We start from the raw sequence: 12,734 nt of genomic DNA, 5'->3' as shown, positions 1-12,734 counted from the left end.
CGAGTTCCAGGGCCCCAGGGCTCCCCGGATCGCAGACGGAGCAGGAGCAGAGTGTGCCACGTGTTCGGAGCATGCTGCCGGCCCCGGGCCCTCGCGTGGTGACCCGTGGCTAGTTCCTCTTTCCCAGCCCATCCACGTCTCTCCAGGGTGGTGTCCATCCGCTGCAGGGACCTTTCTGGGGAAATGGAAACTGCGGGTGCGATCAGTGAAAGTCTGCAGCGTGCCAAGGCGATGCACAGCCCATGCCCACCACCACGAGCTGAGCACAGCCCTCCGCAGGCAGCAAAACCGGGGGGGAGGCGGGAGCAGAACCAGGGCCATAAGGGCTGCCAGGGGCATCCCAGGAATCCAGGGCGGGTGCAGGCAGGGAGTGAGGGTGAAGCAACCTCCGCCCCATCGGGATTCCCTGCTGGCTCCAATACCTCGGTTGCTCTGTCTGCCCTAGCTGAGATTTCCCACTTTGAGTTCAGCCTCCGGGATTCCTGAGTGGGGACGCAGCAGGGAGGAGGAGGAGGGCAGCAGGGGGATGAGGCAGCGCTCAGAAACGGGGCCAGGACCCCCCCCACCGCCCCGCAGGCAACTTCCCGGGGGGAGAGGCTGGGAGAGAAGCACCAATAAAACAAGCAGCAGGCGGCAAAGCGCCGGCACCTGAGTCAACAGAGCGTGTTTGGCTTTGGGAAGGAGGCTGGGGGCAGCGCCGTGCTCGCCCCGCGCGGCGCGTGCAACCCCAGCGCCGCGCGCTCACGCAGGCCCGCGAGCGCACGGACACCGCGCTGCAGCACGGGCATCCACCCCGCTGCCCCCCTGTCCCCGCAGCCGACGTGGGGTCCCCAGCCCCGGGAAGCCGGCCCGGCTCCGCTGGCGCCGGGACGTGTTGTCTTTGGCAGCGGCACGGGGCCGGCGAGCCCATCGCCCGCCGCCTCCCGCCTCCTTCCAGCGGGCCGAGCGCCGCTCCCGCCAGCCGCTTTGTTTTGCATCCGAGGCCTCCGGAATGGGGGAATCAGCAGAAGCAAAGTGAACTTGTAAGTGAAAAACTCAATTCCGAGACCACAAGAGCAAACTTTTAAGGCTAGAAAGTACAGGAGGGAAACACTGCAAGCGTTTTGCACCGCTGGTCCCAGAGGTATCCTCGGTTCAAGGAAAGAGCCCAGTCTGCTGCAACAGCGGACAAGAAAAGATCCTTAAATTATTCCTACAACACAGGCAGCATGAAAGTATGTGGTAATGTGAAGTGACACGGTGCCAGCTCGCGACGCGGAGCTGCGCCCGCAGCGGACACTTCTGTGCCGAACGCGCCGTTCCCTCCCGCGCGGCCCTGGGGACGGCGCTGCCCCACGGTCCCCACGGCCGGCGCGGGGCCCCGCGTGACGCTCGAGGAGCAGGGCTCACACAGCGCGTCAAGGCCACGGTGTGGGGATGCTGCATGCAAACCTGCCCAGGCACAGCGCCCCGGCCCCTCGCGGGGCACCAGGGGACAAGGACACGGGGTATGGGGACACGGGCAGTGCCTCGAGGAGGTCTGCGCCCCAGAAATGGCCCAGCCAACATGTACAGGCACTGGAAGCAGAGCAGACCCTGCACTGGAAACCTTTCTCTGCACACTCATGGGTGCATGCATACCCCAAAGCTACAGCAGCTTCCTACTGCAGGGCTGGGAGCACCGCCACCCAGATGGACAGGGCCATTCCCATCAGGAATAGGGATTGGGAGCAGGGGGAGGCACGCAGGCAGCAAGGGCAGGACAACAGCAAGGACAGGAAGTGAAAAAGGGAACGTTCCCTTTGCACCCATCCTGCCCTCGGGAGCGGGGAGCTGCCCCGGCCGTGCACGTGATGCCCAAGTTCTGCTTCCCTGGGCAGCGGGGACGCCGCTCAGGGCACCAACGTCGCTGCATGCCATCACCTCCATGTTCATTTTTAAGGGAAAACCCACTCCGCAGGTGGCTGGTGGCCCCAGGCAGAAGGAGACCTCCAGCCCCACCTTCTCTGATGCCCTGAGCTGCTGCTCTCTGGCCTGGGTGACCCGGGGAGGGCACTGAGCAAAACCTCGAGGACAGCGGTGGGAAGCGGCATCTCCACCAAAGGGACACCCAGGAGGGCTCGTCTTCAGCAGTGCAATCCCACTTGGACACCAGTAAAGGCTTCCCAGGGGTGCCAGCAATGCGCTGGGATGGGGCTGGGGTGGGGATGTGCCACTGCTGGGGGTTTGGGGCCAGGCAGGTGGCTCCCTAGGGACCTCGCAGCCTGTTGTCCCAGCATGTCCCCGTGCTCGGGCAGCAAGAGGGGAGGCTGCAGCCGCAGGATCCCAGCAGGTGCAGGAGCGTTTTGCATGCGGGGACTGCTCACAGCAGCCGCCCCAGGGCTGGCAGGGGCCCAGGCGTCCGGCGCCGGGCGCAGATCTGGGCAGGGGAAGAGGTGAGGCCGGGAAGGAAGCTGGGCATGGCGAAGGCGCCGCGCTCGCTGCAGCTTCCTGGGGAAGTGGGATCATGAGTGCAGGGGTGCAGGGGTGCGAATGCCTTGCGGGTGCGCGCGGGCGGCGTGTGGGATGGTAGCAGCCGGGTGCGTGTGCAGGGCGCGTGGGACGGCAGCGGCAGGGCTGGCGTTGCATTCTGCATGAGCACGCAGGGCTCGTGGGACGGTCCCCGCAGGGCTGCGATCTCCCTGCATCGCCCCATCCGCGCTGCCGCTCGCATCGCCCGCACACATCCCGACTGGGAGCATCCCGCCCGGCACTCGCTTTTCCCCGCTGCGCATCCCGGCAGGCCCGGGGGCTGGCTCCCCACTCCAGCGCTTCCTGCCTCTCCGAGGCGTTCCTGCGGCCTTTCCTCAATGGCCGGAAAAGGCTACCTCATCCCTTGAGCGGGGGCCAGGACGCAAACAGAGGCGTTGCCCTCCGCCCCGCTCTTCCCACTCCGCCGGCCGCAGCCTCGGCTGCCTCGGGCTCCCGTGGGCCCTGGATCAGCGCCGATTTGGGGCTTTCCAGGCGCTCCGCAGCCCCCAAGGCTTTTCTTGCCTCGTGCACTGGGTAGATCCCACACAAGCTGCAACCCACCCTGTGTACATGCCATGCACCTTGCAAACGCCACCAAACCTTGCCCAAATTGCCCGCTCTGCTGCTTAAACCTGCTGCGGCTCTGCAGGGAGCAGCACGTGGGGATGGGGGGGATGAGGGGACAAGCAGGCAGGTAAAGGCACATGCAGAGGCGGGCTGCATGGCGGGTTAGGGACATGCAGAGGAACAGAGGGCTGCATGGGGGTGTAGGACAGGGTGCACAGCACCAGCGTTTTCCACACATGAAAACCCCCAGTGTCCTGCAGGGCATGGGTTTTGCATTTATTGTGCTAAAAGTGCCCTTTCTACAGCAGTCCCGCGCAGCCCTGCTCCGCACCCCAACACACCCGGGCATCTGCTCAGCTCCCGCACCAGGTTACCCCAACACCAGCCCAGACGTGAGACAGGCCCCATTCCGGCAAACGTCGCCCTGTCCCCGCGTCGCGGCGGGTCAGGAACCTCGCGCGGGGCTGCAGGGCCAGCGGCCACCCAGCCCTGCCTCCGCCCCGCTCCCACATCTGCAGCTGGAATTGCAATTTGAAGCGCTGCCGGGGCTGGGCCGGCGAGTGGGAGTGGGAGGAAGGCGCTGGGGGAAGGCAGAGGAAGCCGGAGAGGCGGCCGGCACGGCACGGCACGGCGCGGTGCAGCGCAGCGCACCCAGCACGGGAGCTGCAGCATCGTCCGGCCAGCAGCGCACGGGGGACAACATCGGGCGCTGCGGCGGGACGGGGCCTGGAGGCGGGTGAGGTGCTGGGGGACCCGGGACAGCCCTGGTCCAAGGCCTGAGGTGAACAGTGGGAAGGGGGAGCCGGAACGCCTGGGCCCTCTTCCTGGCTCTGGGGTGCGGAGGGTGCAGATGCAGGGCCCGGGGCACCACAGGGACACACTGGGTTTCCTGCGGACACAGCCCCATGGCTTTCCTGCCCCTGCAGGGCTCCCCGGCACCGCAGGGGCTTTTGCTCCATGGGCAGCAGCACGGGAGGCCCTGTCCCCCCTGTCCCTGCACCTTGGAGCTGGAGTCACAGCTCACGGAGCAACACCAGCCCGGCCTTTCCGCCTTCCCGGGGCTGCTCCGGCTCCTTTCCCTTCCCCACTTCCCTGTGCCTGAACGGAAACTGGAGGCAGCCCCGAACGGCCGCTCCTGCCCAGGTTGCAGGGAGCCTCTGGCGTGGCTGGAGAGCAGAGCCCGGAGCCTCGGCCGTGTTTGGGTTCTGCTCTCCCCGCGCTGCAACCCCGCCCAGGAGGGGCCTCGACGCTGGCCCGGGGCCACCGTGGCTCTGGGTCCAGCCCAGGCTGTGGCCACCGCACGAGGAGGCAGGGGCCGTGCACACACGCGCGCCCGGCTCGCACGCGCGTGTGCTGGCTGCATGCACGCGGAGCAGGGCACGGGTCTGCCCGCGCTGGCGCCAGGCCGGTGTGGGAGGTGCCGTGCGGCGCCGCGGGGCTGCGGCTCCCGGGCGAGGGGTCTGCAGGGCCCCATCCCGGCCCTGCCTCGGGCCTCGCCGGCTCCGCATGCTGCGGGGGCAGCGCGGGACGCAGCCCACGCGCGCGGTGCTTCCCTTGCAGCCGCGGCCAGGCGGGATGGCGACGCTGCTGGAGCCCGGCGCGCACGGCCTTCCTGCAGGTAAGCGGCACACGGGGGTCTCCGCAGGGCCCCTGGGGCTGCTGCCACATTCCCAGCCCCTTCCTGCCCTCCTACAGCCCCACATCCCGGTCAGCCGCCCTCCCGCACCCCTCTAAGGAGCCGCCGCCGGCGCTCGCCCCTTAACCAGAACCAGCTGCCGTAACCCGACCCGCGCGGCGGCGCTGAGACGCGGGGCCCGCGCCGGCACTGACCCCCGTGGGGCTCCCTGCACCGCCCGCAGCCCCCGGCATGCACGAGCCTGGGTGGAAAGGCTGGGGCTGTGTGCCCACCACGCGGTCCTGCTGGTGGGGAATGAGCCCCATCTCTGCAGCATCCCCGTCCCGCTGCAGCATCCCCATCCCGCTGCAGCATCCCCGTCTCAGTGCAGCATCCCTGTGCCAGTGCAGCATCCCCATCCTGGTGCAGCATCCCCATCCCGGTGCAGCATCCCCATCCTTGCTCAGCACCCCCACCCCGTTGCAGCATCCCCATCCTGTTGCAGCACCCCCACCCCGTTGCAGCACCCCCACCCCGTTGCAGCACCCCACGGCTGCAGAGCCCTGCAGCCCCCTTGCCCCCTGCCAGCCCCCGCGCTCTGCAGCACGGGAAGGGACCTTGGCCAAGGAGCAGAGGCTGGACAGCTACCGACACGCACCGTGCAGGCCCTGCCTGCCACCCCGCCAGCCACAAAGTCTGCAGTGACTTTCCGTCCTGCGTGGGATCAAATATTCATGGGGCAGCCATCGGATACAGCGAAAGGCACTTAGGGAGGCGGCACGGGCGCAATGGAGCCGTGTCGCGCCGGGGAAGCAGCTCCCGGGGGATCCCCCCAGCAGCGCTCGGGCTTGCACGGGCGGGCGGTGAGTCCGTCCGCACCGGGAGGCTCCGCGGCACCCGCAGGGATCGCGCCCGGGAGCAGCTGCACGCTGACCCTAGCACCCCGTCCCCGGATCCTCACGGCATCGCTCCATGCACGGCCGCTCTGCGGCCACTCTCCCGGTGGTCCTTGGTCCCACCTGCACGCAGTGCCTCGTTTGCTCATTTTGGGGGTCCTCAGGAGCCCCTTCCTCATGCACAGGAGGAAGAAGCGTGGGTAGGGCCGGCCCGTGCTGCTCCCACCAACACGGCCCTGCAGCGGCCTCCGAGCCCACGGCTGCCAACAGGTGACACCTCGGCCAGGTCTCCTTGCCCAGCAGCACCTCCTTGAGAAGGGTCTCCAGGAGGCCCCACCTCTAGGAGATCCCTTTTCTGGGACGTCCCCTCTCTGGGAGACCCTTCCCCAGAGGTCCCTTCCCCAGGAGGTCCCTTCTCCAGGAGAAGGATCCCTGTCCTCACTTGGGCAGTCCCACCTGCAGGGGATGGCAAGTCCCCTCGGTGGCCCCGCGCGCTGACGCTGCTGTGTCCCCAGGTGCCAGCGGGGAGAGGTGCCCCACGCCGTCACCGCCCGGCTCGCCAGGGACGCGCCACAGCTGCAGCATCGCCCCACTGACACCCTCCCAGTCCCCGGTAAGGCCCCGCGCAGGTCCCCTTGCTGCTGTGACATCTTGCTTCGACCACCGACCCGCGGTCCCAATGCATTAGCCCATGGGTCCCTATACATGACCAGGACCCACACGCACGCCTTGGCGGTGGCTTTTACAGGATCGCACGTTTTCTAGACAGCCCAAGCACCCCATTAGTCCCACAGCACAAGAACAACCGAGCAAATTGGTTTAATTCCAAGCATCGCAGCACACCGGGGCTGGCTTTGCCGCGAGGATGAGCACGAAGCACCCGTGCCGCATGTCCTGGTGGCGCCTGGACACGCGCATTCCCGAGACAAGCAGCTCATCCATGCTCGTAACGGTCTTGTTTTCGAGACCAGCTAATGTACTTATCATATCTGCAGATATTAAAAAGTTAATGAGGGCTTTTAGTGCAGTGCATTTGCACCGAGCGCCTGGGGAGCAGCAGCACGGTGTGCACGGGCGCACGCAGCTCCCCCACTGCCCCAGCGCCTCTCCCTCCAGGAACACCCAAAAAGTTTGGTGTTTCCCTTTTTCCTCCTCTTCTGAGCCTTCGTAAGAGGAGAAATGATCTGGTACCATAAAACCACAGGAAATATCTTGGGGAGAGAGGGCTCCAGCACGGGCTCCGTGCTTCCGCGGAGCGTTTAATGACAGGTCCCAGTGCTCCGCAGCAGGGAAAAAATTGACCATTTTGTGAGGTTTTCTCCCCATTTCCGAAGCGGTGCAGGGCACTAACAGCCCTCTTGCCTTGCAGAGGAGCGAGGCACACGCCGCCCCGGCCGCCTCCTTCGCCGTGGTGGTGGCCATCGACTTCGGCACCACGTCCAGCGGCTACGCCTTCAGCTTCCGCAGCGACCCCGAGGCCATCCACATGATGAGGTAGCCCAGGGCAGCTGGCAACCCCAACCCTCGCCCCAACCTCAACCCCAACCCAACCCTAAATACAATCCTGACTACAACCCCAACCCCAGTCATCATCCCAACCCTAAGATCAACCATCACCACATCCCTAATCCCAACCCTAACCCCAGCCATCATAACAACTTCAACCCCAACCCAACCCTAACCCCAACCCTGACTACAACCCCAATTCCAATCATCATCCCAACCCTAAATACAACCCTAACCCCAACCACAGTTGTCATCCCAACCCCAAGCCTAACCCCAACCCCAATCCTAACCATCACCCCAACCCTAACCTCAGCCATCACCATAACCCTAATCCCCACTCTAACCCCAACCCCTACCCTAACCCCAACCCCAACCATCACCCCCTAAACCAAGCTCTATATAGAGTTGCCAACAGCTGGCAGGGCTGCCGCGATGGTGTGCCGCAAACTCAGCCCTTCCCGTTGGCCTTGGCCTCTGGCCGTCTGGGCTGGTGGCTGCAGGGGCTCAGGGCCGCTTTCCTCCTCTTTTCTGCAGGAGATGGGAAGGTGGTGACCCAGGGGTGGCCAACCAGAAGACGCCCACCAGCCTGCTGCTGACACCAGCGGGCGCCTTCCACAGCTTCGGCTACACGGCCAGGGATTACTACCACGACCTGGACCCCGAGGAGGCCCGCGACTGGCTCTACTTTGAGAAGTTCAAGATGAAGATCCACAGCACCAGCGTGAGCCGCGAGGCCGTGTGTGCTGGGGCCATGGGGATTATCCTGTCTGGCAGCTGCAGGGCCTGCAGATTGCAAAGCAAAGCAGGGAGGGGGCCTTTTCTCCATTCCTTCCTCCTGTCCCAGCTGCTCCAGAGCAGCCCAGGAGGCTGCAGCGGATGCAACATGGACACCACACTGCTGCAAGCAGCACGGGTGCCTGCGGCATCCGTCACCTCTCTCGCTCTTCCCGGCAGGACCTCACCATGCAGACGGAGCTGGAGGCTGTGAACGGGAGGAAGGTGCGGGCGCTGGAGGTGTTCGCCCACGCGCTGCGCTTCTTCAAGCAGCACGCCGTGCAGGTAGGGCAGCGTTGCGCCTGCGCAGAGCGCGCGCAGGCGCCCCGAGCGCGCGCTGAGCCCGCGCCGCACGTGCCCCGGCAGGAGCTGCAGGAGCAGTGCCCGGCGCTGCCGGAGAGCGGCGCCGTGCGCTGGGTCATCACCGTGCCCGCCATCTGGAAGCAGCCGGCCAAGCAGTTCATGCGCGAGGCTGCCTACGAGGTGAGCGCGGCCCAACGGTGCGGGGGGCAGCACGGGGGGACCAGCTTGGGGGGCAGCAGCCCCCAGCCCCACGGCATGGGAGGATGGAGGGCAAGGGGGACACGGGCAGAGGATGCCCAATGGGTCACGGATGCCCCGCAGAGGGATTTGCACCCCTAGGGACTCCCTGCAGCCACAGGGTCCCTGGAAGGGCTGGGTGCAGCCTGCAGGGCTGGGAGGAGGGGACCTGCACCTGGGCGTGAGCCTTTAACCACAATAAACCCATAGACTTCACCCCAAAAGTAAAGATCCCATTACAGCTAACTAGGTAGGAGCGATGAGCAAAGGGAGAGCCCTTGCAGTGCCCAGCCCAGAGGCCAAAGCGTCCCAGGACTCAGGTGCCAAGAAGGTGACACCTTTGTCCCGCTGCAGGCCGGGCTGGTGTCCCGGGAGCGCCCAGAGCAGCTGCTGATCGCGCTGGAGCCCGAGGCCGCGTCCATCTACTGCAGGAAGCTGCGGCCGCACCAGCTGCTGGAGCTGAGCGCCCCGCCGGCCGCCCACGGGCGGGCGCCCGAGCGCACCCCCGACTCCAGCTTCCGGCAGGGTGAGCGCCGCGGGCCGGGAAGGTCCCGCGCGGGCCGGGCGACTGGGCCCGCCGGTGCTGCCGGCAGCCCGGCACTTTCGCCAGGAGCCCCGGAGCTGCTCCGGGCACGCGGCTTCACCCTCGCTCCCCCAGCTCGGGGATTTTTTGGGCTACACTCTGCAGTTTGGGCTGTTTCTCCTGGCTCAGCCCTGCGCGGCCCTCAGTCCCCTGGGCAGCTCGCCCAGCGGCCACGGCAAGCTCACTTTCCCCCAGCCCCTCTGCATGTGCCAGCCCCCTCCTTGCCGTCACCCCCAGCTCTACGAGGGGGCTGGTGGCACTGACCCCCCCCAGCTGCTAAATGAGGCCGGTGACCCCAGCTGGGACCAAATGCTCCCTGCCCTTCCGCCTGCGCTGGGCCCCTGCCCGCGGGAAACTCCACCCGGGCCGGATCTGGCTAGGAATAACATGGGAAAAAGTGGCGGTGCCCAGAGCCATGGCTGCACGTGAGCCTGGGGGTGCTTCCTCCTCCATCCGGGATATCCCTTGCTCCTCTTCCTCCCCGGTGTCCTTGCGAGGGTGTCACCATCTCCTCGGGGTGTCGCCTCCGCGGGGCCGGGACCTCACAGCAGCTCTGCCCGCAGCCCGGGAGCAGCTCCGGCGCTCCCGCCACAGCCGGACCTTCCTGGTGGAGTCGGGCGTCGGGGAGCTCTGGGCAGAGATGCAGGCAGGTGAGACAGCAGGGGCAGTGCCTGGCTCCCCCATCTCGCTCTGCAAAACGTTGCCAAAAAATGCTGCAAACAGCTATTTTGTCGGGGAGAGAAGTGCATGGGTTGCATGGTGCTGCATGCTACCGATGCATGATGCTACATGATGCGCATGCCATGCATGCTGGTGTATGGTGCTGCATGCTGCGTGTGCCATGCATGCTGGCGCATGCTGCATTTTGCACCAGGAGGGTCTGCCCAGACCAGTCTGGCCATGGCCCTGCGGCCCGCGGCGCTGTCGGGTGGCCGGGCCCCTCGTCCCCGGGTTGTGCCCGTCCCCGACGCCGTCCTCGCGCACAGGCGACCGCTACATCGTGGCGGACTGCGGCGGCGGCACCGTGGACCTCACGGTGCACCAGATCGAGAAGCCGCAGGGGACCCTCAAGGAGCTCTACAAGGCCTCAGGTGGGCGGCAGCGCTGCTGGCACCGCCGGGACGGGACGCAGCGTCCCCGTGTCCCGCGGTCTCCACGTCCCGGTGCCACCGCGTCCGCGTGTCCCCTCCTCCCTGTGTCCCGGGTCCCCGCCTCCCGGTGTCCTCGCGGCGCCGTCGCTTGTCGCCTGTCGCCACCTGGTGTCGGCAGCGCGGAAAGTCGGCACGGGGCCGGGGGTGCAGCCGTGCGGGGGGGTCGGGATGGGACGAGGGCCGTGGGGGGTGCGGGGCAGTGCAAGAGGGATGGGGGGTCGGATGGAGGGGCCTGCAGAGGGGCAGGGGGTTGGGGTGCTCGGGGGGGTCAGGTGGGAGGGGGTGCTGGGGCTGCAGGTGGGACAGAGCCTGGGGGCTACAGGGGGGAGCAGAGGGGGTGCAGACACTGGGGGGGCGGTGCAGGTGGGACAGGGGGTGCAGGAGGGATGTGGGATCGCAGGGGGGGCTGCAGGGGTGCAGAGGGGATGGAGGTGCTGGGGAGGGGGTGCTCAGGTCACAGGACAGGGGTGCTGGGGGTGCAGGCAGTGCTGGGGGTGCAGCAGGGAGGGGGTGCTGCGCAGGGGGTGCTGCACCGTCCTGCACCCAGCATGGCCCGTGCACGGACGGGGCAGGGACACGCGTGGTGGCCTGACCCCCCTGCCGCCCAGGAGGCCCCTATGGCGCCGTGGGTGTGGACCTGGCCTTCGAGCAGCTGCTGTGCCGCATCTTCGGCGAGGACTTCATGGGCGCCTTCAAGGCGAAGCGCCCGGCCGCCTGGGTGGACCTGAGCATCGCGTTCGAGGCGCGCAAGCGCGCGGCCGCCCCGGCCCGCTGCAGCCCCCTCAACATCTCCCTGCCCTTCTCCTTCGTCGACTTCTACCGCAAGCACCGGGGCCACAACGTGGAGACGGCCCTTCGGAAGAGCAAGTGAGACGCGGCGGGGACATGGGGGTGGCAGCAGGGTGGGCAGGGGGTGCAGAACCCCCCGGCAGGTCCTGCCGCCCCCCCAGCCCTGCCATCCACCCTCAGCGTCACCATGGTCAAGTGGTCGTCGCAGGGGATGCTGCGCCTGTCGCCTGAGGCCATGAGCGAGCTCTTCCAGCCCACCATCAGCCAGATCGTGGCGCACATCGGTACGTGGCCCCAGCATCCCCATCCCCACTGCCCCTGTCCCCCCCATTTTAAAGCAGCACTGGAGCTAGATGCACCTCATGGTGCAGGATCCGGCCCTCCCCTGCACCTCACACTCCAGCCAGCAGGTCAACCCCTGCAACATTGCTGGGGTACAAGGGGGCAGGGGGACATGTGCATGCGGGTCACCTCCCCACCGCGCTGTGCCCGGGGCCGGAGCGTGCCCTGACGTCCCCGGTGCCCGCAGGGGAGCTGCTGCGCAAGCCCGAGGTGCAGGGCGTCAAGTTCCTGTTCCTGGTGGGCGGCTTCGCCGAGTCACCGATGCTGCAGCACGCAGTGCAGGCGGCGTTCGGCGGCGCGTGCCGCGTTGTGGTGCCGCAGGACGTGGGGCTCACCATCCTCAAGGGCGCCGTGCTCTTCGGCCTCGACCCCGGCATCGTGCGCGTGCGCCGCTCGCCGCTCACCTACGGCGTGGGCGTCCTCAACAAGTTCGTGGAGGGCAAGCACCCGCGCGAGAAGCTGCTGGTGAAGGAGGGCAAGCAGTGGTGCACGGACGTCTTCGAGAAGTTCGTGGCCGCCGACCAGTCGGTGGCGCTGGGCGAGGTGGTGCAGCGCAGCTACTGCCCCGCGCGCGCCGGCCAGCGCCGCACCATCATCAACGTGTACTGCAGCGCGCGCGACGACGTCGTCTACATCACGGACCCCGGCGTGCGCAAGTGCGGCACCATCAGCCTCGAGCTGGACGGCGCCGACGAGGCGGGCGGCGCGCGCGGGCGGCGCGAGATCCGCGCCACCATGCAGTTCGGGGACACCGAGATCAAGGTCACCGCCGTGGACATCAGGACTGCCAAGACGGTCCGGGCCACCATCGACTTCCTCTCCAACTGAGCCCGGCAGCAGCGACTGCCTGGGGGACCAGCGTGCTCAGAGCCTGCCCTTGCTCCCGTGGGATCGTCCTTTGCAGGGGTTGGGATTTCCCCAGTGATCAGCGTTTTCCAGCCTGTCTCCAGCCCTGCGTCCCACACACAAGCAGTTCCAGGTGCTCCAGGGCAGCCCGGCTCGACACAGGCACACGGGGCACATCTTCAGCCCAAATTTATGATTTTCCTTTGAAGATTTTTTTGTACTTAAACCAACAAGAATGCCAAGGCACAGATACGCACACGTGTATGTATATATCTATATATTTATATATATAGGCACATGAAATCTCCTGTTGCTTTCACGCGTGCGCCGCTCACCCTGCTCCTTGCACCCTGGGGCCCAAAGCGAAGGGAGGAAGCGGAACCCAGCGCAGAGACCAGGCCAGGAGGAGCCTGCGCGGCCGGGGCACGAGGGGACCCCCCGAGCCCAGAAGGCAAAAGCAGAACCCGGCGCCTGGGCTCTGCTCCCGCTGCAGCCGCAGCCCAGGGCTCTGGGGGAGCCAGGGGGGCACAAGGGAATCACAGGGGGCAGGGAGAGAAGCGGGGGGGGGGCACTGCAGGGTGCAGGGGGGGCAGACCTGGGGGTCTAGGGGGCAAGCAGGGGTGCACGGGCCCCCA

At 67.0% G+C, this 12,734-nt stretch overlaps 1 protein-coding gene across 1 annotated transcript; it reads left to right on the top strand.

Annotated features, from left to right (window-relative positions):
* Positions 1-4,635: 4,635 nt before the first annotated feature.
* HSPA12B (heat shock protein family A (Hsp70) member 12B) lies at positions 4,636-12,081 on the top strand. The gene is made up of 12 exons (XM_088526630.1): positions 4,636-4,675; positions 6,084-6,181; positions 6,938-7,062; positions 7,609-7,795; positions 8,029-8,133; positions 8,215-8,331; positions 8,743-8,914; positions 9,535-9,621; positions 9,958-10,062; positions 10,731-10,989; positions 11,092-11,195; positions 11,441-12,081. The coding sequence occupies exons 3-12, from the start codon at positions 7,055-7,057 to the stop codon at positions 12,079-12,081; spliced, it is 1,785 nt and encodes a 594-aa protein (XP_088382756.1). The 5' UTR covers positions 4,636-4,675; positions 6,084-6,181; positions 6,938-7,054.
* The last annotated feature ends 653 nt before the right edge of the window (positions 12,082-12,734 follow it).

Source organism: Tinamus guttatus, unplaced genomic scaffold (assembly GCF_059628265.1).
Source record: "Tinamus guttatus ecotype Peru unplaced genomic scaffold, ASM5962826v1 Tinamus_guttatus_pri_ptg000247l, whole genome shotgun sequence".
Lineage (NCBI taxonomy): Eukaryota > Metazoa > Chordata > Aves > Tinamiformes > Tinamidae > Tinamus > Tinamus guttatus.
Note: the sequence above shows the minus strand (reverse complement) of the source record. Positions and strands in the feature narration are given on the sequence as shown.